The 27,046-nt window shown below is 50.7% G+C and overlaps 2 protein-coding genes across 2 annotated transcripts; one reads left to right on the top strand and one right to left on the bottom strand.

Moving 5' to 3' along the window:
- On the top strand, positions 1–1,022 carry mRpS14 (mitochondrial ribosomal protein S14). The gene is made up of 3 exons (XM_003741816.1): positions 1–191; positions 636–778; positions 856–1,022. The coding sequence occupies exons 1-3, from the start codon at positions 75–77 to the stop codon at positions 971–973; spliced, it is 378 nt and encodes a 125-aa protein (XP_003741864.1). The 5' UTR covers positions 1–74; the 3' UTR covers positions 974–1,022.
- A 2,366-nt stretch (positions 1,023–3,388) lies between these two features.
- On the bottom strand, positions 3,389–25,567 carry LOC100899748 (CLIP-associating protein 1-A). The gene is made up of 22 exons (XM_029111042.1): positions 25,291–25,567; positions 13,492–13,602; positions 13,108–13,253; positions 12,641–12,710; positions 12,224–12,353; positions 11,970–12,076; positions 10,270–10,358; positions 9,896–10,001; positions 8,495–8,686; positions 7,044–7,139; positions 6,800–6,932; positions 6,525–6,678; positions 6,155–6,409; positions 5,878–5,982; positions 5,521–5,772; positions 5,272–5,392; positions 4,886–5,120; positions 4,555–4,768; positions 4,310–4,452; positions 4,050–4,212; positions 3,597–3,935; positions 3,389–3,493 (listed from the first exon to the last, which is right to left on the bottom strand). The coding sequence occupies exons 1-22, from the start codon at positions 25,565–25,567 to the stop codon at positions 3,389–3,391; spliced, it is 3,543 nt and encodes a 1,180-aa protein (XP_028966875.1).
- Between the last annotated feature and the right edge of the window lie 1,479 nt (positions 25,568–27,046).

Raw genomic sequence — 27,046 nt, 5'->3', positions numbered from 1 at the left:
TAGCGCTAACCAGCGGAACGGTGTCTATACATGCGATTCCTGCGCGACCGATTTCGTGCGTGGAAACGTGGAAAATGCAGGCTTTGGCGCGTTTCACGTCAAGTATCGTGGCCCGCAATCCTATAGCCGAGATTCAATGTCGAGGATACATGACGGACTGGAGGATGCTCAGAGATTACAAGAGGAGACAGGTAAGTCCTGGGAGAAGGATATGGAACTCGATATTCCAGTTCAGTGTGAATTAGGCCCGCGGTGCATCGAGGATTGTGGGAGGTCTCTCGGGGAGCCTAGGAAACCCACGAATATGGCCCTGCTCTCGACGAGGTCACTCCCGCAGGGCCTAACACCTCCAGTTGCCCATGACCCAAAGTTCCCTGGAAGGGCTCCTCTTCCGAAGTTTCTTAGTCTCCCAGATCTCACTCCAGCATGGGGATCGGTTCGGAAGAACGCTCCCTTGATGCTTATGCCGGGCTTAGAGTGAAGGCCTTCTACATCTTCCAAGAGTCGGAGACAGCTCCCCGCCGTTTGGACACAGAGGTCTCTAGATGGCGAGACCGCTGATTAGTAATTAGTGATTTGAATCAAGGGAGCAGGACGATATTCATCTGTTAAAATTCTTCGGTTCTCATCCGCAGTGCGTTGCGAAGCATTATTTCGAGCGGAATCAGCTGAATACTCTGCGGAAGAACACAATTCTGCCGAGAGTTCTCCAAGAGGCTGCCCATGAAGAGCTGAAAAAACTCCCGAGGGATTCTGCTACGGTTCGGATACATCAGAGGTCCGTAGAGCTGGTTTCGGAATCATTAAGTTCCCGAATAAGAAGGATTCATGGATCTCACTTATTGTGTCTCACAGGTGTTGCGTTACCTCATATCCTCGGAACGTCAGTATACGATACCGCTTAGCACGGCACGCCTGGCGACACCTCGCCGATTACAACAAGCTTTCTGGAATCCAGAAGGCTTTGTGGTAGACCCTAACCGGGATCGAATAAACTTGTAGAAATCTTCACACATGAATAATCATATCCGTCTCTCAAGGAGGCTGCCAGGGCGAGAGGGACACCATTGGCGAGCGCATTATCCTCTTCCGTTCATTGTTCAATGCATTAGCAGCTTCAGCAGCGGGGGATGCTTCGCTGTCTGATTCCAATTCTGTCACTCAACGTGGCAGTGTGGAAAGCTCACTGACTCATTGTAGAATGAGCTCTCCTCCCGGATCGACCAATCACGAGAGTCGAACTCTTGGGTTCAAGCTCGTTGTGTAAAAGCGGTTCGGCCCGAACCTATTCACGGGAGCCTAGAGCATCTGTGGAGGGGACAGGCTTCCGTCGCATATGGGTTGTGAGTCGTGATTGTCTCCGTATACTTGGTGGAGATCGATCCCGGAGATGCCTCGTCCACCTCTCGAGATTCGTGAAACCACGGGTTTTGAGACCGACGTGAATTCGGAGCGGTCACTTCGCACGGCATGAACCCCCCGCTTTCTGTATGTATATACCGGTTGATCATGAAAAGTCTCCTGATCCGACTTGGTTAGATGACCTCGCTTAGGTCTCTAGTCCCTACTGGCTGGAGTCTCTCGATCTTAAACGCGCATGGGCCATTATGAAACTCCCGGTACTACTCGATTGTGGACCTTCTCGTTCCCCGTACCCCGAAACCTCAACCAATCGACCCGTCGAAGGTTATTTCAGAGAACCCTCAGAACAGTCTACCCCCGTTGAATCTCGAGGGCTGAAAGACTGACTCCGAATGCCCCGACCGGGCATAATGCTCCCGCGTTCGACACTTCTCGGCGTGCGTCCGTATCAATCTTCAAGGATTGTCAGGGAGAAGACGGCACCGGGACCCCATCTGGCCTTCCAGGCTTGAAGCCAGAACCCGGAAGATTTCGAGTGACAACAACCTCGTTCCCTCCCTTCTGCATCTCTTGTGTGTCTAGCAAATCCTCATCGCGAGCGAATGGTCAGTTCGTCGAGAGTCTAGAAATTCAGGAATCGACCCCGTCTCTCCCGCCAGCAACGCGACGATGCTTCCTCGCGGATGTTCGGGTTCCAGCGGTTCCTGATCGAAGAACTACCTTCACGTGATTTGGAATGATATCGGCTTCGATCGTGGGTACCGAATGTAGTCTAGGGATGAACAAAGAGATCTCGCATTTTTCATGCAAAAGCTCGAGGAGTCAGGTCACTCAAATATGGGTCAATGAATTCGCAAGATACGAAGCAATACAGTAGATCAGAATTCGAGGCGAAACTGGATAAGTCATGCAATTGGCACTTTATTTACTGGGTATGCTCTTATGATACTCAATTATTATCTACTATCAACACAATTGATCTTCAGAGAAATATCAGCTCCGACTCCAGTCGCAAGCTCCGCGGCACCGGAGACTTCCGGGAGCGCGGGTTACCTGCTCATTCCCTTAGAAGAAACGACTCGTTCGTTCAAGGAATACCTAGATCAAAATCAAGCTCGGTTTTTCGCAGAATCAAAACATCATGCTCCCCAAGAGAGAATATCGCAGTTGACCGGGTGGCTTCGAGGACCTGTACACCATCGAAGAGAGCTCGGCGCCCGGTCCTCTTTTTGGAGCACAGCTTGAGACGAACTTGTGAATGCAGTCTTCTATATTGAGAACATTCACCCACTCATACCGATGATTGCGACTGCTCTTGATGATAGGCTCCTGGAGTCGTCGGCGCGCAAGGGAACGCTCTCTCCAATTTTACAGTTCCCGAAGTCGTTTACATCAACGAAAATAACAGCCCAGGATACGGTTCCGTCACTTCATCTCGATCAACTCGATCCCAATGGCAGATCTTCACGTGGTGTCCACAGGCAGGCGGACGCGACGGTTCCCGGAAGTCCGGTTTCCACAATTTCGTTTTTTTTTGCCGACACAAGATGTGCGGATTCTCGCCGATACTGATACAAGCATCGAGGTATCGCCGGGAATTATTCAAACGATTCCATTGATGTTGGAGTTCCCCTCGAATCGTGGGAGTCTGTTCATCAGTTAGTTTTGTGCGTAACTCAATGAAATCATTACCTCGTGCCCGCTCTTCCGTACAAAAAGCCGGGGAAAAAATGAGTCCCGTCTCGATCCAGGTCGCAGCAATCAATACAATTGTCTTAGAAATGTTGGCCTCTGAGCGCGCTTTCAGCTCTGCCCGATCGAGGCAAGCCGGGTGTTTTTCGTCCGGGGCAAGAGGAGACTTGAATCCTTCCATGATTCCTGAATGCTCAGGACGATGGAGAATAAACTCTGACATTCCGTCAGACCGTCTCTCTTGGCAGACAGAAGCTTTTGGAGGTCAGAAGAATTCTTTACGAGGATGTGACGACATCTCCGAAGTCTTCGTGAGGGATCTCGACTTTTGATTTCAAGCGGACGAAACACCGCCTGGAGGTCCTAGATTGATTCCATTGGAGTGCGGAAGAGTTTTCTGTTGAGCCGCTCGCTCGATGTACAACTTCAGAAGACGCAACTGGAAAAGAGGGGAATCTCTCGGAGGAGTATTCGATTATCCTCTGTCGGGGAAATGGAAATTGAGCATTTTCAAAATTTGGGACTGGTTGAGCTCCGCCTACCTTGCACCCCTGCACCGCTGCCAAGTATGGCTCCATGATGGCTGCGCCGACCTTCTGATGGAGTGAGACAAGACAGAATACTGCCGCGCGTCGCACGGCAGACTCGTCGTGATTGTACGCGGAAAGTAGTGCCGGTGTGATTGTTGGAAGAGCGTTGACCAAATCTTCGCTCGACGACAGCTCGACCAGTTTTGACATCATTTTGATGGCGGCAGCTATCATGTTGCAGTCTTGGCAGCCCGCTACGAATCGGGCGAGGATGCCGGCCGATTTGTGAACTCTAGCCGATTTCAGAACGGACAGCATAGCGTTATCCGATTCTTTCTGGACGTCCTTGTCCTGCGAGGAACCGGAGTTAAGTTTCTAAGGCGACGCGACGGTGGCTTATGAACTTTGCGATGTTGGAAGGTTCTTTAGCTGCCTGGAACTATTCGGGCTCTTAGTCCTACTTACCATCTGCGTCTGGAGGAGTTTGACGAAAGTCAAATCTGCGTACGTCTCGAAATGTTCGGGGTGCTGCTCGACTAGCAGTGCCAAGACCTTGAGGGACTCGGCCCGGATCGGAGCCTCCTCCTCGGCGGCACCGGTGTTGTCCAAAAGAATCTTCAGCGTGGATCTGGAAGTTTCTCTAGTCGATGTATCGAGCGCTCAAAGCCGCGTCAAGCAGGCTGAGATACAGTCCATTACTAGGGAAATCACTGGGCGATTCCCACCTGAAGTTGTATTCGGAATTCCAGAGGTTTGAACATTTTAGGAGTTCAGTCAGTTCACGGAGTGCTGCGCGTTTCAGCTCACAAGAATTCAGGGGCGAACTCAGCACCGACACGCAATGAGAGAGGCCTTCACCAGAGGTACTCTGCGGGAATCGAATCATCAAGCAATTTGTCCATCTCGATCTTCCAGGGAGAACTTATTGCATACTTCATATTGAAGCTAATCTCCCTGTGACAACACTCACATTCTGGGTTTTCTGAGATGGATGGAATGATCGACTGGGGCTGTCTTGGAGCCTCTCGTCCGACCCCGAACTGAATCCCTGAGTCCCTGGGGAGGCTTCGCTGGCCAAGCTCGCAGGGTTATCGGTCAGGTCGAAATAATCCAGAGATCTCATCGGCGAAGACGACAGTTTCTGCGGAGTCATCGGAGACGGCAGACTGTCGCTACCCGACCGGCTGGAAATCGATAGAAATCGATGAGTGGATTTCTCTCGATTCAAATTCAATCCTCATACCGCTCCAGATCTATAATGGGGGCTCGTCATCTCGGCACGGGGCGGAAAATCAACGCACCTGACGCCAGAACTGCCACCGCCGTTCGAGAGAATGATTTTCTGAGGTTGTGGATGATCGAACTTGAGTTGTTGCTGATGCTGGAGGAGGAGTTCGCTCTGGATGATGTCAAGCGCGATTCTTTGATATTCAGGAGCCATCTGATGGATGACGAGAGAAAAATACGATGCTTTGCATCTGTACAGAGATCCAATGCAAGCTCGAGCCAACTGGGCCAGTTCCGTCGGCCTCGAATGGAGTCGCCCATCGATTTGCGTGGTCTGTCGAAGTGAAAAATTCGTTCTACTCCCTGTCCAAGCATCCATCACGCCATCGAAGAAACTGTCACGCATGGAAATCTCAGCGACGCCCTACCATTATATCCTTGCCCTTAAAATCAGGGAGTTCAGACGCCCATGCGACAAATCGGTGGAGACAGTCCCGCATGTTTGGGTCGTTTGAGGGAACTTCGGAAGAGTCCATCAAACGGGTTAAAACCAACAGGTAGCGGAGAACCGTAAGCTTCACCTGAAACAAGTCCGAAATGATTGCTCCAGACTAGCCAATCGTTGGACCAAACCTTCCGATCGTTCTCGGACGATTAGTCGAAATTCGTCTACCACATTTGAACGGAGCTCGCTTTCGTGGTATCTTACCTTGACAGAGGTTGATTGGTGCACCGGATCGTTGAGGAACCGCGTGATTACTATGAACTGATCATGACGAGGGAAGGCGTCCCTGACAAGACCGAGAGTTGATTGTATTTTAGTGTTCACCGAACTCAGGAGATCCTGGCCCAATTTCGTGAACAGTTTCGTCAGGAGGATGGGAAGGAAGCCTAAGGTGTGAAGCTCCACCGAGTGGCTGCTCACGAGCTCGCACAGCGTGTCCAGGAATAGCGAGAACACCTGGCAGGAAGTTCCAAGTTATCTCATTTGTATGGGGGCGATGGGTGATCATATTTTCCAACAGAAAGGGAGTGCACCATTCCCTCCCAAAATTGAGATACTGACCTTCGTGTGCGGATCCATGAACATTTTGCTCATCGTCTGGGTCACGGAACATAGTTCGAGTTCCGAGAGTCTTCTAGAATGCGACCTTAGCACATTTTTGAGGCCCTGGATTGGGTGAAGGGGAAACTCAATCAAGGCAGACCCAGGAACTCACGCTTATCAGTCGTGCATCGGCTTTCAGAATAGGTGCGAGAGTAGGTGCGACCTGTCCCCGATACCGTTTCATATATTCAAAGAACCGGTAGGTAGGTAGCGAGCGACCAGGATAAAAACTTACAAGAAGACCCTCCTTTCGGTCGGACCAATGGACACTCGCCAAGCTGAGGAGAATGTCGGCCATGTCTTCATGGCGCGAAATGTCCGAACAAATGGAGGAGGAGCCCTCGCTGTCTCCTTGCGAATGCAGCTGGGAACAGCTTGCTACAGCTACGCCGGCCTGGCCCTGCAGCTGCGCTGCCGATGAGGGCAGCTGCTGCGAGGCCGAGAAGGCAACTCGAGACGTTAGCGGAGATGCGTATGGCTGAGTTGACGTCTGAAATATCGGTTCTTCCGTACATATCAGAACTCTCCGCCTGAATCGGCAACCTGGTTCAAGAGCTAGTTTTAGGGAGGGAGGAGATGAAATAGTTCCGAAACAATGCACTCACCGAAAATGCGTTACGAATTCGTTCTTCGCCGTCTCGTCCGTTACGAAGCACTCGATCCAGTGAATCGTAGCGATTCCGGGAAGGAGGGCGTGTGAGCGAATTGCGACGATCTACTGACTTCTGCATAATATTCACTGATGACCCTGACATTGACCTGTGAAGAGGGAGTTCTCACAATCAGCACATCCTATTGATAGATGATAAAAGCTGTCGAACTTCTGAGGCCAGAATGGAGGAGTGTCGAGCCAAGAATGGAGGAATGAATCGAGGCTCACCTCGTCGGTGAGGGCTCCCGGGACCTTCCGGTAGTCGGTGTAGGAATCCCTGATTTCCGAACCCTGCCATCCGGTAGCATGTTGTACGTGGCGTAGCTCAGCCGCGACGATGGGGACGCCGAGCGACTGTTGGCTGTGGATGAAGATACGATCTCTTTTTTTCTCATTCCTCATGGATTATCAGGGTCTGACACTTTGATTGAAGCTTTGGAATTGAGAACGCTCGACGAGGGATTAGACTCACGCTGGGACTGTGAAATCCTGCTCTGCCTTCCTCTAGTCGGTGTTGTCTGCGAGCTCAATGGAATGGAATCGAGGCGTTGTCTGCTTGAGCTGCGGGCTGCAAGTTAAGGCAAGGGTTGAGCTGAGGGAATCCAACGGAACTGTCCGCTTCAGCATCGACGATGGCTTCTATTTATTCCCCGAAGTCTTCCGCCGGCTCCATTAGTAAGAACCGCGAGGATAATCCAGGATGATAATTCCCCTCGATTCCTCAAACATCATACTCGAGTTTCATGGTCATCCGTTTCCCAAGATCCGGAGTCCCACGAATCCTTATCCAGATCTATACTCCGTCTAACCGAGGAACGAGTCGATGGAAGATCTCTCCGATGAGGAGTGTCCTCAACAATTGAATCCCGATATCCGCCCTCCCCGAGAACGCATGGATTACGCCACGGTACACAGTGTTCGGAGTGGCGGCAGCTCATTTCTTCCGCTTTCCACGCATACCATCACTCACTCAGACGGAACTCGAGCCAATACACCAACCGTTCAGGAGCTGGTTTTCGAAAAAAGCCCTCCACCTATCGGTAGCACACTCAGTCGTACAAATAGAAACAAAATCAGAACTGTACAATTTCAATCCGTCGCACATCCAAGCACCATTCGAAAAGCAATGTAAGAAGGGATCTCAGGGCTCGGTCAGATCCAATACTCATTTATCATTATTAGTCTCGCCATACATACAGCTTCTCATAATCAGATCCAGCGCCCCCTTCTCAGCGGGATCTTCCGAACCAAGAGGGGCACGACGTCCCGATCTCCGAACGATTCAAGATATCGGGGGGAAATGAGCCTACTGTACGAATACATGGAGCATTCCGATGAGAAAATCAACGAAGGAATCTCCCAAAATTTGTCATCATGCTCCCGGTGGATCCTTAAAAGAGTTCAGATAATGAGAGGACGAAGGAATGCCCATGCACTTACACAACGACAGTCCAAATCCAAAGGCATTTCGAGGCTGAACCTTGGGAGTCGTAGGGGTAGAGTTACAGCTCTGTCGTGCAACGTTCGTCGTCGAGCTGGCCGCCGACAGACGCAAACGCGCTGCGCGCACTGCATTCGAGTCTATCGAGCTGTTCGATCGACGCGCAGCTGGAGCTGAAGTTCGTAAATGCAGGGATGAACATAGTAAGACATGGGAATAATTAGTCAGCAGGCTTTCTCATCTGCGCTGGAATTCCATTGAGACGTTCTCGGTACTCACTTCGAGAAGTCGTCGCGTAAGGACTCGAGCTTGTTATAGATCTATGGAGGCTCTCAGACGACGGAGTTCTGCCCGAGCCTAAGGAACTCAAGCCTAACGATGATCGAGTGAGCGACGCCGATGAGAAAGACTGACTCATCATATGGCTCGGGTAACCTGCGGGCGCCGAAGTCGGATATGTATGATTTAGTTCCGAAAAAGACAATTCGAAAGGAGGTCGGTATGCCTCCTCGACACTGATAGATTCTCACCGTTTGTTCCGTTGTGAAGAAGGCGCTGTTTGGCAACGTCTAGCGACAATAGAAGTCTGTCAGCTTCTTTCGGGAAATGATCAGCGAAACCCCAGAATGCTTTTCGGGCCTGACTTCGCGCTTCCGAGTCGGCGTCCGAAATGCCTGGAAAAAATCGATATTCGAGTCATCATCAATCAAGGAATTAATGAATTTATAATCTTTGCCACGTCGGCGGAATCCGTCGCGGAACGGCTCATGGAAATGCCTTCAAAACCCCGGGGAGATGGCAGCTTATCAATTTCGGCTCGGTCCAAATTTGTAGAACCGTGTCCGCTTCCGAAAACAAAGAGTGTTAAGACGGGTGTAGCGGACAATGTCTCTGAAATGTATCAAGTGTTCCGACCATTGTGTGTCTTCAGTTCCGCTGCTCATTGTGAATGTAATACTCGTCTGTGTCAACAACGCCGTCGGTCTATTTCGTAAGCCTTGCGATCGTAACAATCCATTCTTTCCCACCGTTATGAATAAAATTTTCTGCCGGAAATCCCCTGCCAGTCTTTATTGTGAGCAACGTTACAGCATCAGCCATCCCGATCAGCGATCCTCTCAAGGAATCGAATCGTCCGAGCATTTGTCAGGGAGATATTAGACACAAGGCGAGATTCCAGGCGCTAGCGACTTCGAGGGATCGTTATTTCCATCACGGCAACCGTGGACACAGTCTGGGCGTTTCTGTCTGACTTCCGCAATGAGAATATTCTGCAAAGACCTCCCGGCCGGGATAGTATCGAGGACTTTATGAGTGATCCCTGCCGAGTCGATTCCCAGAACTGAAGAGCTACCGATCCACTGCTCCGTTCGGATTCGATGCTGCCGTCGGCGAAGACAAATATTTATTCAGGATTAGCGATTCCGCTAATATTCAATTGGGACAAGGACAGTACACCATGACGGGCTGACTTGCGCCACAGTCAGAGGGAACGTAGAAAACTATCGGGGAAAAAACGTGAACGAGAAGCCTGTCTGTATCGCGTGGACGGGGATGAGAACATTTAGGCGAAATTATGAGCAGGGACCTGGAGAGGGAATAATCCAACCCCACCATCGCAGGGAAGGCTTATGCGTACACTCATATAATGACACTTCTCCTGGCGATGGCGATAGCCTATCTGAACACCATCGACATTCTCCTATGGTAGAGGGATCCGATGTCTTGTTTAGATTCTACGAGAGCAGTTCAAGTCGAGTCGAGAGCCGGTGCCACGATCGAAAAAAAGACCGAAAAGCCTAGAATCATGTTTTCGATGTTGTCTCTTTTTTTTCTGCGTCGTCCGTTCTGCTGTCATCAGCCCTGGGGTCGTGGGAACTGACCTTTCTTGATGGCGTCCTGAATTGTTATAATGTGTTTCTCGAGCGAACTGGCGGGCCATATCAGCAGAACTTGATGCAAAAATTCACAACAATACCGGCGAATTTCCTGAGTGAAAAAAAATATTAGAATTCGCATTTCATTCTACACGGGTAGGATGCTCACTTGCCGGAGCCCCTGCGCCCAGAGTCGAATTTTCGCGAATCTCTCCCGATCATTAGATCATTTGAGCCGCCTCTACTACGAATAATTTCATCAACTCAAGAGTTGAGGTCAAGAGTGTGAGCCCCGTGTGCAGCATTTCTTGAGCTCATTTGACAAAGACCAATTATAGGAGATGTATAGAAGCCCCTCGAGCACAGCTGGGGTCACTTACGCGGCTCTTTGAGGTGAGATTTCTGGTGATCAGCGGTATCAACTTTGGCGAGTGAGTATGTTGTAACATGAAATGTATGCACGTGATCCCTGCAATGAGGAACAAGAAGAATAACGTTCAGTCGTCGCCTTCCAATATTCGAATCATTGTGAGCTCCGGGCTTGTCCGTCACCGAACAAAGAGCCGCTCCTTCCAGAATCGATTTAACATTACATTCCCGTCGATTGGGTGAAATGGAACAAGTTCAAAGTTGAATTGTCGGTCCCAGGTGGGTGTCGCGGCATGCGATTCAGAAGATCCAGTGCCTCTTGTTCACGGCGTGATTTTCTGTTCACGTGTGACTCTGGTCCACAATGATGCATTCATTACAATTATTTCGGGTCTTCAATGATGTCCGGACAGTTTTCGAGCGCAGTCGATACTGTCAGACAAACTCCGTAAGGCTGGAACGTCGGTCGAAGCAAGTAATTGGACCTTTGCACGTGACGTGCTCCGGCCACGCCATCACGAAGGGGTCCAAAGACAGAAAAGACCCGATCTCTTCAAATACGAGGATCGTCTGATCACTCCGCAGAATGCCGTCGCGGCAGAAAGACCGAGTGGCCACAGGTGCTTCATGCCCCTCGAGCTCAGCCTTGCAGGAGTACATCTGCGGCTCGGCGCCACGTCCCGGGCACTTGGAAAGAGCTTCAAAATAGTCATTCCCAAAAATCCATTGCGAGAAGACGTGACCGCAGTCGATGACTCCACGTCATTCGAATCGCGTTCCATATGCCGGAATCGGGTACGCGATGTTTCTTAAAACAATCAATGCGCGGAGTCGTCGTTGCCTGGGAACTATTCACCCTTATCGAGCGCGGCTGTCTCATTACGCTCCGATCCATCGTTCCAGACCGCGACGCGAAAGAAGGAACAAGGAAGGAGGAAGACAATAAGTACCGTTAGCACCGTTTATTGGTCTTATTCCGGTGATAGTCGTGGTATCATTCTCGAAAATTCATTCATCATTAAATTGCTCGCATCGAAGGCGGGATTCGCCAGTAGTGAGCGGAACAACAAAGAGACTTATGGGCCTCACAATGTCGCGATAACCTCGTAACACATGGAGTGCCACCGGGACTTCGAATCCGACGCCTGAGAACCTTCGAAGGTTGACCCTCAGAGCATGAACTAGATTGAAAACGGATGAATTCTCCCATGTGGTTTCCGTGATTCTCTTCGATTCTCTTCTGCTTTCTTCTGCGGATTATGCGGGAGCCCGAATGAGTCCACGCAACATTCGGGTATCTTCTCGAGGATTCCGCGACATCAACCGCACTTTTCTTTTAGCTCGCCACGGAAAGGCGCACTCTGACTCCAAAGAGGCGATAAATGGTTCTAACTGGAACCATGATGGAAACCATGTGGACACGCGTGTTCGAGCTCGTCGATTGGCTTTCCAGAAGGCTGGATTCATCGGAAGAGGGAACCGGGAGCACCATCCAGCCTGAGCGGTGTGCCAACTAAACACATGACATTCATCGGCTATCACTGCCATCGTTTCGCTGGGAAAAAGTTGTCCGGCTTGACCATGTTGGAGACAAAAAACGAGACGAAGGGGAAGCCACGCGTGCTCGATACGCTTCGCGTGAACTTCCTAGAAGTATATACGCAACCGCTTTTGAATAATACATCAAAGGTATCGCGGAATCGGTTCTCACCTGACGAAGACATGATTTTTGCTGCGGAGCCGATCAGCTGGATCAATGACGGCAGTAGAATTTCGCAAAAGTGATCCACGCGACGTCCCAGTTCACGGCAGAGGTATCTGCAATGGATGTATAAAGTTTCTTCAGACTGGAGCGTTGTCTGATAAAGTCAGATATGATTTAGTCTTCGACCGAAATACTCCGACTTATCGGTAAAGACTCGAACACGGGGGCTTTAGAGGGACGGTCTCAGTCGAATCACTTACGCCATCGTGATGCACGCTTCCCGGACAATTTGGGATCGGAGGTCGCGAACCGATGTCTGGAACGGGATTTCCAGAAGACGGAGTGCCGCGAAAAATTCCTCATACATCGCTCCGCCCGATCGTACGACGCCTGCGGGTAGTCGGCGAAGAGTAAATAAAACGTCATTGAATAGAGAGTTCACCGCGTCTGACCCCGCTTCTCCGAAAACACAAGGAAGATGCACAGGAGAAAAATATCATACTAGCGGAATCATCGCGGGTCGAACGCGACTCTGCATGTCGCGGCAGATTTATGTCGCCCTCATATCCGGGATATCACTACCAGGCATGGGGAGACATTCAGCTTAGGAAGTGAAGCGGGTGAGATTCCCGTGTATTCCGGGATTGCCTTATCTTCTGCCCCAAAGCTCAACCTACCTCGGAGGGTTTTCAGTATGGCCATACGTTTCTCCCAATCTATGTCTGGGTTGCCGAGCGCCGTGCGCACCTGTAGTCGGAACAGATCCGGGTGAGTTAGGTCGTTATGAGCGCGATCGATAAGAGAAGAACCGGGAAAATTCCCGATCCAACGATACGATAAAATTAACTAGATAATGATCAGGAGAGGATGGTTCTCTCCCGTCAACCACAAATGAATGAGAATCGGACCGAACTCGCGTCGGCATCCGATCGAGAGACGTTTCGGCCCAGTGGCGGGTCCGAGTTCACGGTAAGGCGATCAATTTCTCCAGGAAAGGGCGGGTCAGAGTCCGCGCGCTGCCTCAACATGAGAGGTATCGGGATTTCGGAAAATCATGAGGGAGGCGATCGCCTTATCGCCCCTGGATCCGCCGCTGATGCGACTTCGAGACAGATTGAACTGACCGTGGACACCGAGCACCCACCTGTGTCATGTACATGTCGAGATCTCGGGACGATTGCAGCTGCAAGAGAGGGGTGTTCTCCTCGAAAGCCTGGAGGAACACCTGTTCGTCGACGCTTCCAGCAACCATTGGTCCTCCGCCTGCCCCGTTTGCGTAGCTCGGTGTGCCTGAAAGATGATCGATGAGAAATCCCGCGAGTTCGACAGTCTTGCCTCCAGAATGAACTCATCCTCAGTTAGCTTCGGAGCGATCGGTAAATCCGTGTGAATCTCGTCTGATTCGAGCGAAATTAAAATTTCGTTGCTGCAGCGGTGTTCACGTTACAGAGGAAAGTTGCTGACCGCTCGACCGTGAAAAAAAGGCTGAATTTGACCTTGGGGTCATTGGAGAAAGAACGCTACTCACGGTTGCTCAAAGAGTTCACGGGCTTGGCTACTGGGATACCGTGTCGCTTGACGGGAGGCGCTGACGTGGCTCGGTTTCCTCTCCACTGTCGATCCAGAGACACAGGAATGCCTGAAAAGAGTCAAATTTTAGCTCCGTAGGTCACGTACTGTCAGCATTAATCTCATCCCAGATTCCGAAAACCTAGCAGTGTGCCAGTGAGCCTCGGGAGCTAAGCATGGACCGATGAAGAAAAAGTATGGGAGCGATTCGTCTTGGTTCGAACTCGTTAGAGGCCCTGGTCAACCGTGATTCTTTGCTCAGAGAGTCGCCCGATTCGTGACTCCAGTCCTCGATATGTTCCCGCTGTTTCGAGAAGCGTGCCAGCTGCATCCGTCACCGATTCCTCCAGAACAGGAGCTTTAGCCACCATCGTCATGCAGTTGTTTCTTCGTGGGAGCTCGCACAAGTTCGGCGACGATGCGGGATTGGCGTAAGATTCCTTGTTACTTCCTATCTCCACCACAGCCATCGGTCGATGTCGTCGTTCCCTAAAGTGGGAATTTCTCACTCCGGCAGGTGCTGGTGTTTCCGGGTCAAGCCGCCCACGACATGATGTCGGAGCGAAGCCTCGCGTCGTCAGAATTTGCGGGGGTTATGCCGGCACGACGCGTTTTAAGGCATTTCCGAGGACAATTATTATTATTGTACTTTTCTGTTTTTCTATCTGTTGCCACACGAACGCACACCGACAATTTTAATCATCGATCGGTCCTCCCACGGCCGCATGGAGGGAAGCGCGGAAATGGTTCGGCAACGCGGGTCGTTGGAAGAAAAACAATTATCTCATTAATTTGAGCCGAGTCATCATCATAGCCACAACAATCAATGACTTCAATGAGCTCGTTCGAAGAAGCGACGCGCTTCGAACGTACAGCCTTCTCCGTGAGCGGTCCCCGTCGCTTCGAGAGAGAGAATTCAATCTGTTTCTATCAAGCTGATTCTGTTTGGGTTTCTTTCTTGCGGGGTCCTGTTCAGAATCCTCGCTGAATGACAGAATAATCTCATCATTTCGGTTGAGTTTTGAGCGCGCGATGATCCGTCCCATTTTCGGCCGCTAATCTACCGCTACCACTGTTCGACACCTCGCTCGCGCGGCTCAGCAGTCCCGCGTTCAGGAGTTCCTATCATCAATCGTCCCGCGGCGCTTTTGTTTTAAGAAGCCCTGATCGAAGGTGGATGAGTGCAGGTAACAACATTATGTCTCGGAAATCAGCATCTTCGGACGATTCGAAGTCTGGGGATTCGAACTGGTCGACAGCCGGGTCCTCTCGAAGTCTTGATAAGTGAAAATTCGGCCCCCCCGCGTATATCCTTTGGAATGATCCCGTAACCTGTTGAATTGATTGGGCGACGATTCCACGCGGCGATAGACGCCGGAGGTCGAATAATGGAATAATAACGCTATCGACTGATGGCATCGACGTTTTCTCAATGTGGGTAAATAAATGAATCCTTGATTTCAGTTTCAGATCCGTCTAGCTTATCGAAGGAGCGAGAAAGGAGAGGATCGAAGCCATAGGCTAAGCACGATTGGATATCGCATAAGACAGTCTTGAACAAGCTGCTTATCCCTTTTACTCAGTCCAGAGATAGTGACTCAGACTTTTGAGGAGATATCTCCCACCCACGAACTTCACGTTCACCGCGAGCGACGACAATCTTATCTGTCCGATTTCATCAGTAATCGCGATATGTAAGCGGAAATTCGGAGATTTAATTTTCCAACGAGCAGAGGATGCGCCGGAGACGCTCGTGTTTCATCAACCCGAGAGAGACGAAAACCGATAACTTTTCGGATCAGCTTCGACCCGTCCCCCTAATTTATTTTCATTCAAATTGGTTTTACAAATCCAACTCGGCGCTGGCCTTATGGCGCGGATGTTCCTGGGGCTTCTAACCGCATTATGCTACTGCGAGGAGTCTTCAGTCGGGCATACGCTCTGTGGCGTGTACAAAGAACTCACGCCAGATATTCGATTTTCAGTTCCGTGGATAACGGCAACCAAAATCCGATTTGCTCAACAGGGAAGCGAGGTTTGAAGCCCCAACTTCTAGCGATGCTTCCGAAAATATCGATAAGACCAGGTAAGGCAGCGAGGCAGCAAATCGAGAAGTTGCTGGCTTGGTGAGAAATCACAAGATTTCACGACTCACGGAGAGTTTTCCATTCTTGAAGATTTTTCAAGGGTTCGGGACTTCGGACGAAAGATCACAGCGCGAGATCTTCATGCACCGAACAGACTCGTCGAAATATTTTTCCAAGTTTCTCAGGCAAAAACTGCATCGACCGGACGCTGATGTATTGCATTGTGTCGAGAGCTCCACGTGGAAGATTTAATTCTTTCGAAAGTCACCCCGAGAATTCCAGTTTTCCTAGGCTCCGAGGATTCAGAAAAATTCTCACGGGGACACCGCAGGCATGTGACATCTAGCCGTCGGCTGGACTGGTTCGGTTACGTTAGAACGCGGCTGCGAGCGGGTGCGGCTCATGGTCATCTGGATCACGACTCCGTCAGCCGGTACACCGGCGAAAGAGTTGGCCGATCTCGAATTAGATATTTATGACCGTCCATAAAAGTATATGGAGCGCTGGCAATGTTTATCTCCAGGAAGAACCTGGTTTCTAGTTCTCCCCGTGGAAAGATCTATGAATAAATTGGTTCGCATCTTCTCCGAGCCGAACGAGAATAGTCAGAGCCCACGCTCTCCATCGAGCAGGTGATCTATCCCCTCGAGCCGATTGTTCTTCTTCAATAAGAAATACATATTATGTTGTCTTTTTCAGAGTAGGAAGGTGCTGGATCCATCTCCCGCGCGCGCAGGCTCACAGAACCGATCTTCCCAGTCTCGCGATTTGGGAGGAATGACAGCTTGCTGCTCGACTTGACTTTGTCTGTGGTCGTGAGGCGCGTGAGCACTGCCTCGGAAGAAATGCAACGACAACCTGGTTCATTCGACTGGTCGACTGAATGACTGATCGGAGGAAACACCGGCCGTTTGCATCGGATGAGTCGAGCCAGACAATCAGAGGAGCAGCCGGACGAATGAATAGGCGAGTACAGAGACGAACTGGCTATTATTATGACTTGGACTTCGTACTCGTAGTTTCCGTCCGCGGCATGTCAAGGGCAGCTGCAGGAATCGATGAAATTTGAATAATCGCGGTCGGCGTGAGATCACGATCTGCGTGAATTGACGTCTGTCGACCGAAGGCGCTGTTAGTCTAATACACCGTGATTGCAGTCGCATGCATGATTCTTGTCTGGGGAACAATTTATCTATAGTCTATCCATTTGTCTGAACGGGTGGAGGAATCTCTGTCACTCCTGTGACCACCGAACGTCCTGCGCTCGAGGACGGTCGTATTCTCCAGCATTTTGGTTCAAAATTTTTTCAGTCATAATGGAGAAGCGAAGATTCCGAGGAGGCGCGTCATCATTCCGGTCGCCTGGCCCCCTGCAGGACTCGAATAAAGGACCCGGAAAAAATTCCTGGCGCGCCTCTGGATCCCGCTGGCGGGATATCGCGCAGAGATGCTCCCCAAGCCTTCTTTGCACGGTCATAGGGCTATATACATTTGTCCCGGGATGATTGTTCGCATTTTCATTTATTTGTCAGCCCGGGACGCTTGCCGCACGTTTATGCTTTCTTGACGACAAAGAGATGTAATCTGAGACGACACGCGGTTTCCTGCCACTTGTAATAATTTCATTTTTACCCTTTTCTTTCCCCCATTTCTTTTTTTTTATCTAAATGTGAGTCGATTGTTTCCTTTCTTGACTCGGAAGAGCTATGCCGTAAGAGTCGCAATTACGTGGAGTCATTCGGGGGAAGAGGCTTTGACAACGAGAATTCACGAACCTAGCTCTCATATCAGTAGCCATGGGCTGCCTCATTAGAATAGTCCATGGAATGGTTATGCGCATGGTCAAAACGAACGGTTTTTTCGCGTGGCAAAGCGCTCAGTCGAAGGTAGACTAGTTCCAGGCCACGGATGATGTCTGGAATTCTCGACGCGGCAAGTCCGAGCCGCGACCGGGAAGTCACTCCCGAGGCATATCGAGTTTGCCGAACACAGAGTTTCAGCAATCATCTTTACTCGAAAAGCTTCACATTCATGATCTACATACGACGACAGCCTCATGTCATTCATGCTTCTGGGAATCGGAAGGCTGAGGGTACTCTAAGGAACGAAAACTGGAATTAGGAATCGAGTATCGTTCATTCGAGAAGGAAACGCAGTTGCACATTATAGAGTTACCTGGAGCGAAAGGGAGGTTGATTGTGGAAAAGAAAAATAATATTTCAGAAGTGTAAGCTCGCCTCCGCTACGGTATCGAGTGCTCATTCAGCAGTGAAGTGAACGGTATACCGTTCGGCGGAACCGCGGGTAGAATTTCTCAATACTACCGCTGGATTGGTTTTTTTTCTCGGGATCATAGCGGAAAAAAGGAGGAAGCTGAAGAGCCGAAAACAGGTTCCCTTGGTCGATATTTGACAAGCAGATGAATTTCGATAATAAAAAAAGCGTGTCTCTGTGAACGCCACTGCCCAACAAAGAAGGGTGTTGCCCTTAAACTCTCGCTATCCCTCGTTTCCGAGAAGAACTTTTCTAGTGAACCGTTCATACAATCTAGTTCACTGCGCTCCTCGCGTGGTTGTCGCGGCCTATGCCGAATTCGCAGTAATCTTCGAAAGAGATGAAAGACTTGCGCCGGAAACCTCCTTCGTGAATGTATTTCGCGCAGGAATCGAAGAAAGAGGACGCATCTCCCCCTTGCTCCTGTCGGGATATCGAGCGCACATTTCACATCAGATTGGAAGCCCCAATCCATCTCTAGTTTTCTGTTGAGACTGGTATCTCTCTATGATGAGCCTCAGGAATAATATCGGCGGGCTGTTTAACTCCCACCAACAGCCCCTGGTCCGAAAAGCGTCATCCACAAAGAGAAAGGCCTATTCGCAGGCGAAGCCCGATGCCTGCTGAAGACTCGACCACCTGTCGAATTCATCAAGGGTCATCCGATCATGCAGAGGTCCACGCCGCGAATTGGATTCACCCGGCAGACACAGGCACAGCTCCGAACAGAGAAATATTCAAGCGAATCTGCACTTACGGATAACTAGATGATGAGCTGTTGCAAGGTTAGGGGAACACTCCATGGCGTGGTTTGTGCGTTTAGTTCGCGGTGAGCTCGTCCGCTTTTTCTGAGCGAAGCTCAGTGAGACTTCTGCGGCTCTTGGGTTGATCAGCTCCCGCCGTCATTGAAGCTTTCCCCTCGTCTTTCGGGCCATGCTGTTGTCGGCGCCGGGGAGACGAGGAAAAAATAAAGCTTCTGCCGGTGCTGCCGAAAACGCTTGTGTCAAGTGGGCAGGTCGCGTATATGGAGTTATTTCGTAGGTTCCTTCTCTTTTTGCTACTTCTGCTTTTGAGCGAGCGTACGCCGCAGCTCCGAATCGGTACAAGCTGTCAGTGAAATTTAGATAAATGGGATCGCTGGGAAGGAGACAAAGCAACAGAAACACGGCGTACGGACCAAGAGGAAGGAATGGGAATAAAGAAAGAATAGGTAATCAAGGTCGACGAGAGAGGCGTGAAAGTTCCACGGTTGTTCCTCGCTCAGTTAGCGGGAGAGGATTCCCAGCCTGAATTCGTCCATTCGGGACCCGGGCCCGGATACGAGCTTCTTCTTGGGACGACAGGTGGGACCTCGTGGAAAAGTCGCCCCGCTATACGAATGATATTCGCTCAGGTATGAGACCAAACGGGTGGCGTCGATCCCGTCTACTGACAACGGCGACGCCAAGAAGCCCAACAAGAGCAACGACGTCGAACTTGACGACAACGGATCATCGGAACGGAGCAGCGTGAAATTGTTTCAAGAATCGTTGCTCTTTTCTATTCCTCGTCCATATTTCTGACAGTTTCGTCGGGCACGAACGGTGCTTCGTTGGTTCGAACGGCACCCTGCGTTTTCGTGTCAAAATTGTATCGTGTGCGATGGCGCCCATTACCAATTACCTTTTCTACGGTGTCCCGAACAAGATTTCATAACGAAATCATACGCGAGAAGAAACTTCATATCTTGGCGGTAATGACTACTATGACGATCGCATGAAGCGTCATCGCTCCCTCTCTCCCAGTATGATGAGACCACGACCGCGATCGACCTTCGCACCTCTGGGTGATATGAGAGCGAGATCATGGTTCCGGTATGTAATCGGGAGCATTTTCTCATTCCTCCGGGAGAAGCGCTCGGCGGGAGAAGGATCTTGTGACGAGCACATCCCCATACACGCCCTTCGAAAAAAGTGTTTCAGGAAATTAAGCCCGTCATCGACGTCGAAACCAAAACAAAAATGCCGCACTGCTCGTATCGGATGAGTGAAATTATTTTTCCGTTTCCGTCGCGCTCGTGTGAGAATTGTTTCTACCGCGGATTTGTTTGGTCAGTTATCGCGCTGGCCACCGCGCCGCGGCCTGACATGGAACTGTTTTGAATCGCTAGAACCATCGGAATAGGCTCGTATTTGTTTCCCGTTCCCAACGCTCGAAATTTTCAAAGCAAAAAAAAACGACAATTTGTTTTCCTCTCACTTGAGTGATTTTTGCGATCAAACGGCCGGGACAGCAATGGGTTTCGGAATGTTCCCACGTGTGGGCATCTTATTCAACTCAGTTTCTGCGCTTACTTCGGGCTGATGACAGACCCCTACAAGACATCGATTCGATGTTCGACCCCTCGTTGGAGGGGGGAACCCTCCCGAAGAAATTTCCATTATTTGAAAAAAAATCCAGAGAGTTTAAAAGAAGCTCTCCTGTGCCAAATAGACAGCTCCCAATCCACGAGTCGGATTCGAACGTAGGGGGAATAGGGTCGACCGGGTCAACCAGTTATGCAAACGCAAAGCAAACAAACTGGCTGGCAGCTGATTATCAGGACGCCTATTCTGTCCCGGAGAAGCGGCAGAAGACATAATGAACGAATGCCGAAGAAGCCAAGGAGGCGCGATTCTACGGGTAGAGCAGGATTCTATTGCCTGCCAAGAGCAATGAAAACTCCGGAAAAGAAAAGGAGCTATTGTTCGCCTGAATGAAATTCGCGCCGTCCAAGACAATACGGATCACTCAGTCAGTTCTTCATTGTCAGGAGTCGCGTGCGCGCATCACCTCGAGCGGTCGTGACTATTTGATCAATTCTTTAATGATGCAGCCGCAGATCCAGCTTCGAGCATGGGATCCGTTGATCATGAGTTCCTTATCATTGATTTTGTCGGTGAGGATGGAATCCGACCTCCCAAGATTCCAGTTCGAAAGTTTCACGAACGAAGGAAACAATGAAAAATGTTTAACTTCAAAACACACCATTGTCCCGCGCCTAGCTGTCAGAAGACAGGTGCTCTGAGCGACCGATGCGCCGAGCGGGTGGAAAATTTGCTGCGGCATCGTTTGAGTCCGATAGTATCTGTTCCATGACTTCCGATGAATAGATCGGCCCTTTGAAGGCTATCAGCGTCCAACGCATCAGTGATTAGCTCGTCCCGGATCCATTTAGGAATCATGTGGAGAAGTTTTCCAGCATTTTCGCAGCGCGAATAGCCGGTGTTCGGCTCCATTTTTTTTCCGTGGCTACCCGGTGCAACACGGTCCGACGCGTTTATGAACGCCGCGCTATGAGCGACTGTTAATAATCGGAGCTAAGCACAGTTATGTTTTCCATTTCCCGAATTTCTCTGCTGTTCGTCGTCTCTGATCTGAAAGAGCGAAAAACTTCGACGCTCCGCAGCTCCGTCGGTTCGAATGCACGTCTAACTGGCTTGAATTCGTCAGGCGTGGTTTTCTGACGTGGTCCGCGAACGAAGTCTGCGTACGACGCGACGCCCGCCCGACGTCTTCTATCGCGTCGAGGAATTATTGTGATTATATCCGACAGCAGGATCGAATCAAAGAAGGAACGAATGAACGAACGAGCGAGACAAACAAACACACAGGCCAGACAACAGTGGAATACGCCGACCCATCAGAAGAATCGCCAAGAGGAGGGAACCCACAGAAGCAATACCTCGAGAGTATTCTCGACTCGAATCCATCTTCGACATCGACGATGCGATGATGTATTGATATTGCGTGAACGAGTTTGAATCTTATAGTAGGAAAATTTAATTCTCCCTAGAATTCCTGATTCGATTCTTCGTTGAAGACCCGCGGTCCAGAAGATGACTGATGGTGGGAGGATCCATCCGTGGGTACATGGATGGATGATGAATGATGCCGGTCCGACGACTATCCACGAGACCGGCCCGGGTGTTGCAAGTTCGCGAAAAATCTGGGATAGATTGCGTTCGGATAGTGATACAGAAGGGTCTTGTCACCGCGGACGATGATAAGGTTGCGGTGGTAGTGCCGGGCTCGGCCAGGGCCTTCACCGAGAGCTCATCTTGAGCTGCCCAGTCGGCAACCAATCAGGGCCAGAAATTCTGCGCGCTCTGAGGGTCGCTAACACATGGCACGACAATCACCGGATCTTCGCGACATGTCTGCTGGACACCGCTCGTTCTCGCTGCTCCCGAACACGCTGCCACGGCTGGAGCCAGTCGCCCAGCTATCAATCCATCCATCCCGCAATCCAGCGGATCCATCCATGACTCTCAGCGAAACAAGGGTCCAGAACACGCAACTTGCCTCATTTTGAGCCGACACAGCTGATCGCATCTCGAGTCGACGCGCAACACCCAGAAGTGAAGAAGGCGGAGAAGAAGAAGTCGGCGAACTTTTTTATGGACGAATCTCGGCGCGAACATCTTCTGGAAGCCAAACAAGCTTGGATTCGGGAACCTTCGGCGTCGATCAAGTGGAAACTTCTTCTCCGAATATTTCCCATCAAATCCCCGGATTATCTTTGACAAGGCAGAGAAACAAGGAGTTCCGAAGGGAACCTTTTTTTTCTTCAACACTGAAAATAGGTGGAAGACGCGTAGTTTTCATAGCTATTCGATCATAGATAGTTTCCGAACAGTGTCGTGAAGAGGTTTTCATGTCACGATCGCACTCCTCGGAAATGACGGGACTCGCGAAGGAAACAGTAAACGAAGTTCCCTCCTTCTCAGATTTCAGCCCCGCAAAGGGCGGGAAAATCGGACCCCACCCTTTTAAGCGCGATAGGCTTGGCAACGCGCCAGCAGGTATCGCTCCGTTTGGCTTTTCTTTTTCGTCGTGTTATGTACTCTCCTCCGATCCGCCCGATCCTCGCGGGAAAATCGCTGCGTCGAGTTGCGGGACAACCGCAGTAATGATCGCTTGGAACTAGTCGATCATGTCGATACTCTTATTCTGTTAGAACATAAATCGACGGGTCACGATCGGCTGTCCGAAACCGCCCACCCAGAAAACCAGCTCAAAACGTTGAAACATACTTTTCAAATTCGAGCGCTTCGGGAACCGAAAAGCTGCAGGAACCGCCTAATCGGGCCGCATCGCTGAAGATCCTCCACTTTCGATCGCCGAGGGCGTGGCAAGTGTATACCAATCGTAGGATTCATGAAAATGGGAAGAGAATCAGGCTACCATCCTCCGATTCCCAGCCATGCGTTCGTCGAATTCGAATTTCGAATTGAACAAGAACTGCAGATGCCTCCGATTGACCGGAATCCGATTCGGCCGTGAAGATTTCCAATGCTCTACTATCTCAAGGAGCAAATTTTCTCGAGGACAATGGTGAATTTGATCAGACTCGGACGTCTTGGACAAGGAGCTCTCCACGAGAGTTCGGAAATTCTCAGTCAGCCTCTGGCGAGTCTTGAAGCTCAGCCAGCGGTAGAACGGATTGACGATTCTTTTCCAAACGCGACGGCCTCACCGTAATGGAGGAGAGTGAATGGAGTACTTTTTTTCCGAAATAATCCCTCTCGGCGAGGTTCATGAGTATGGGGAGAAGCGAGCCGCTTCTAAGGCCCGTCTGGCGAGCGGCCAAAAACCTTTAGGGTCCGCTCCTTAAATTCACAGATGCTCGAAGACCTTCTCTGGCAACGTTTCCTCTCGTTGCAGCGACCCATGTGACTTCGACGTTCGTTGACTTGCTCGCCGACCAAAGATCTCGAGTAAAAACTCGTGTCGCTCTTATATCATCCCCCGATTCGCGAACAACCACGTTGTTTGGGCATGGATCCCTCTCGTCTTGGACCGTCGAACATCTGCATTCGATTCCCTGTCGAACTCCCGAAACCTACCATATCATCGACGCAGCAGCTGCTTGGCATGCGCCGGGACGAAGCTCAGTCCAAACAGATAATCTATTTACAAAAATACGGATTTATTGGCTCAAGAGCTCCAAACAAACTCTTCTGTTTACACCGATCAGGCGGGGCCGCGTGAGAATGTGAGAATACCACTGGGAGTGAACCACCCCGGACGCCGAAGGGGAACTCTCGAGCTCATAATCATGTCGGAGAATTTCTGCTCACTGGAATAGAGTATAGGGGACCGTTATCCTGTCCAGATGAAAAAGAAGTCGCTCCCCGTGACACCTCGAAAACCTTTTCCATCTGACCCGCATCATTGTCCTACCCTTAGCCGGATATTGTCGCGTTCTGTTCGCCACGCAGCTGGACCAGTAGAGCGATAAATGATGTTCAATGTCACTTGGACAACGCTCGTCGAATTGAGTGGGCCACGTTGATTGTGGTTTCCGAAACCCTCAGCTGCGACCCACCAACAACAAATTAGCGACTGAATGAATCCGCGAACGATCCAGGGGACTCGAATGATTGATCACTCTCCTCGAGCAGAGCCATCTTGTTACGTCGATATCCGATCGAGCTGTGATGATGCCGATGGTCCCCGAGGAGGGCATTGTGAGAGTACGTTTTTGAGCGTGAAAAACAGACCAAAGCCAGCAGCACCCTACCCGTGGGTTGAGTTCAACGCATTCCGATGGAGAATTGGGAGTTCATGCCCATGTTCAATCAGAGAACTCTATCCGACAGCTCGGATTCTGGATTCAGCGGTTGGGAGAAGCTGATTTTTCACGCGCCTTACTCGAAGAATGCGTCCGCGATGTGCCTAGCGGTCGAATCGCATCGGAGCTTTCCATCGCCTTCTTTTAGAAAGTCTTTTTTCCTAAAAACAAATGGACCCGCTTTCCTTCCGATGGAAGTTTCATTCCATCGACCAATCACTCGAAGAAGTGTTTGTTCGAAGCGGGGCTCCACACTCCCGTCCTCGAATGACTCGCGAAAACGCATCATCAGCTAATGCGCGGTGTTCGAATCCGGCCGGGTAGGAGGTAAGAAGCACGTACCGCGGACGACGGCGTCGCGCCGCTCGACGCTGTCATCAATTCTCGTAGCGAACAAAAAAATACGCTACCGCCGATGACAAAGGAACTACCTTAGAATAGCAGCGTCCTATGATTGCATGGTGTTATTGATTAGCGTTTGTTTGGCTATAGCTTCATCGTGCATCGATATGTCTGAAGGCAGGTTCGAGGAAACGGGATCACCCGGAAGAGGGGAAGCGCGGAACAACGTCAACGGCTCTTATTTGCTCCGAGTACATATGTCTTCGCTCGCGTAGCCACACGATGCGAAGATATTCGGTCAGACCTGCGGAGACTCGTCTCGGAAGCAACAACGAGCGAATCAATTACCTAATTTTTTCCTCTCCGGATTCTGCAAAGAATGATTCGTGGTCCACGGGTTCTCTCGAACCATCGCTCAGCTATCGGAGATCGCTCTTTTGAATCTACGGAATCCACTCACCTCGAGGGGTAGGAGGTGACGCCGTGGAGAGTGTTGGGTTAGGCAGAGAATACTTCTTCTCACGCGTTCTTCGACTTTGTGCGGGACTGGAGGGCACGCTCCCCGACATTTCGACGCCAGGAGTCTTGTCTTCCGGCGTCGGCGGAGCGTTGTTCGACGTTTGGGCGTACTTCAACATCGAGTCGAATCGCAAAATCCATTGCGAGTCCTCGTCATCGAACAAACTCCTGATGCTGCCCGCGGCTCGATCCGTACCGGCTTGTGCGGTTCCCGTCATTATAACGTTGCAGTCGAATTCGCGGTCTCTACCGAGCACAAAAGAAGCTGACTCACTAGCGGAGGACTTGAGACCAAAAGGTGCTGTGGGCTGGTCTTCGAGGCGGAAGTTGATCTCTTCAGCCGATGCCGATGCTTGCTTAATTGTTGCGACAGCTGACGCAATGAAAACCTGGCGACACACGCAATACACGAAGAGAGACCGGCGTCGTTCTAAACGCTCATCGATTTCACTTGAGAGCGCTTAAAACGGCTCTGGAGAAACCTGCTTGCCTGACGGTGGGACGCGATTCTTAGTCTGAAGACAAGCGCCGCCGCTCTGCAGGCGATTCAGTCCCGAAGAACAGGACGACGCGCGTCCAAATGCAGCCGCTGATGTTTGGGGAAGCTCCTGACAAGACGAAGCGCGATTCGGGTCCCCTTGAAGCGTCATGCAGCGGCGACTGGCGACTAGCGACTAGCTCCTAGGCTGCCCGAGACTACGGAGGTGACTCAGGACTTGAAAGTTTTGCCGCTTCGCCGGTCCGTTGGTCGGTCGGTCGATCGGTTGCTTGGTCTTTCGGCCGCACCTGGAAAAAGCAAAAGAGCCGACCGTTATTACCACCGAACCACCGGTCACGCTGTTCATCCGCTATTCTCGTGGAGTTTCCTGCTCTCTCGCTCACTCACATGCTCAATCTCCATATCTGTTTGCTCGCACCTCTTGGAAATAGGTAAAGTGAAAGACGTCAGTCAGAATCGGTTTAGTCATCACTCACTCATCCACTACGGCAGCGCCTGTCGCGTCCAACAGCGAGCCAAGCTGCTGCTCTATCTTAGATGGTGATCGAAAGAGAGCCTGAACGACTCTTTTATTGCTCTGAGGTAACCGGTTCCCGAAGATGTCCCCCATGGTGCCAATGCCGACATCAACGCTTTCCCGTTAGCTTCTGATTCGGTCAAGTGGTATTTCAGCTCGCTCCTTCACCGCGATTCCGAATCATTCATTTCCCCGACCTGTCCATGGTTGACAGAGCTCATCCTCATTCATTCTGGATGAAGAGAGGATGAACTCTGCTGGCTGTCCTTCATTGGTCTTCGTCCCTCCGTCAGCTTGATTGAGTTGGCGGCCAATGAGGGCAGAGGCGACTTCTCCAGGAAATTCTCCAATCGGCGTATTTTCTGTAGCTATGTCGAGCTCTCAATGTCTAAATGGGCTGGAAGCTTCCTGGATCCGCCCAATCCACCATATAGCCGGCTGCGATTGTCCAACGCTAGAATAGTATCGAATAGAACTTCGATCGTGAATCAGATTCGTTCATTCGGCAGTCGGTACCGATGCGCCTTGCGCGGGCTCCTGACCTCGATCACGCCTCACAGAGGACGAAAATGTCCTATCTCAAGTACTACACCATCAATTGCAGCCTGCCCCTGCTCTGCCTATTTGGCTCGCTCGAGGTGCCTCCTGAACCGTTTCAGAACCGAACGCCGACTTCTTATC

This window comes from Galendromus occidentalis, unplaced genomic scaffold (assembly GCF_000255335.2).
Source record: "Galendromus occidentalis unplaced genomic scaffold, Mocc_1.1 scf7180000077202, whole genome shotgun sequence".
NCBI lineage: Eukaryota > Metazoa > Arthropoda > Arachnida > Mesostigmata > Phytoseiidae > Galendromus > Galendromus occidentalis.
Note: the sequence above shows the minus strand (reverse complement) of the source record. Positions and strands in the feature narration are given on the sequence as shown.

What these genes read in the sequence shown, in the direction of transcription:
- LOC100899748 (XM_029111042.1), bottom strand. Translation starts at nt 25,567, where the DNA reads ATGACGGGAACCGCACAAGCCGGTACGGATCGAGCCGCGGGCAGCATC. An exon ending in ACCGAAAGGAGGGTCTTCTT is followed by an intron (nt 5,983 to 6,154) that starts GTAAGTTTTTAT and finishes CACCCAATCCAG; the next exon opens with GGCCTCAAAAATGTGCTAAG. An exon ending in AATTCCGAATACAACTTCAG is followed by an intron (nt 4,213 to 4,309) that starts GTGGGAATCGCC and finishes AGAAACTTCCAG; the next exon opens with ATCCACGCTGAAGATTCTTT.
- mRpS14 (XM_003741816.1), top strand. Translation starts at nt 75, where the DNA reads ATGCAGGCTTTGGCGCGTTTCACGTCAAGTATCGTGGCCCGCAATCCT. An exon ending in GAGATTACAAGAGGAGACAG is followed by an intron (nt 192 to 635) that starts GTAAGTCCTGGG and finishes TCTCATCCGCAG; the next exon opens with TGCGTTGCGAAGCATTATTT. An exon ending in ACGGTTCGGATACATCAGAG is followed by an intron (nt 779 to 855) that starts GTCCGTAGAGCT and finishes TGTGTCTCACAG; the next exon opens with GTGTTGCGTTACCTCATATC.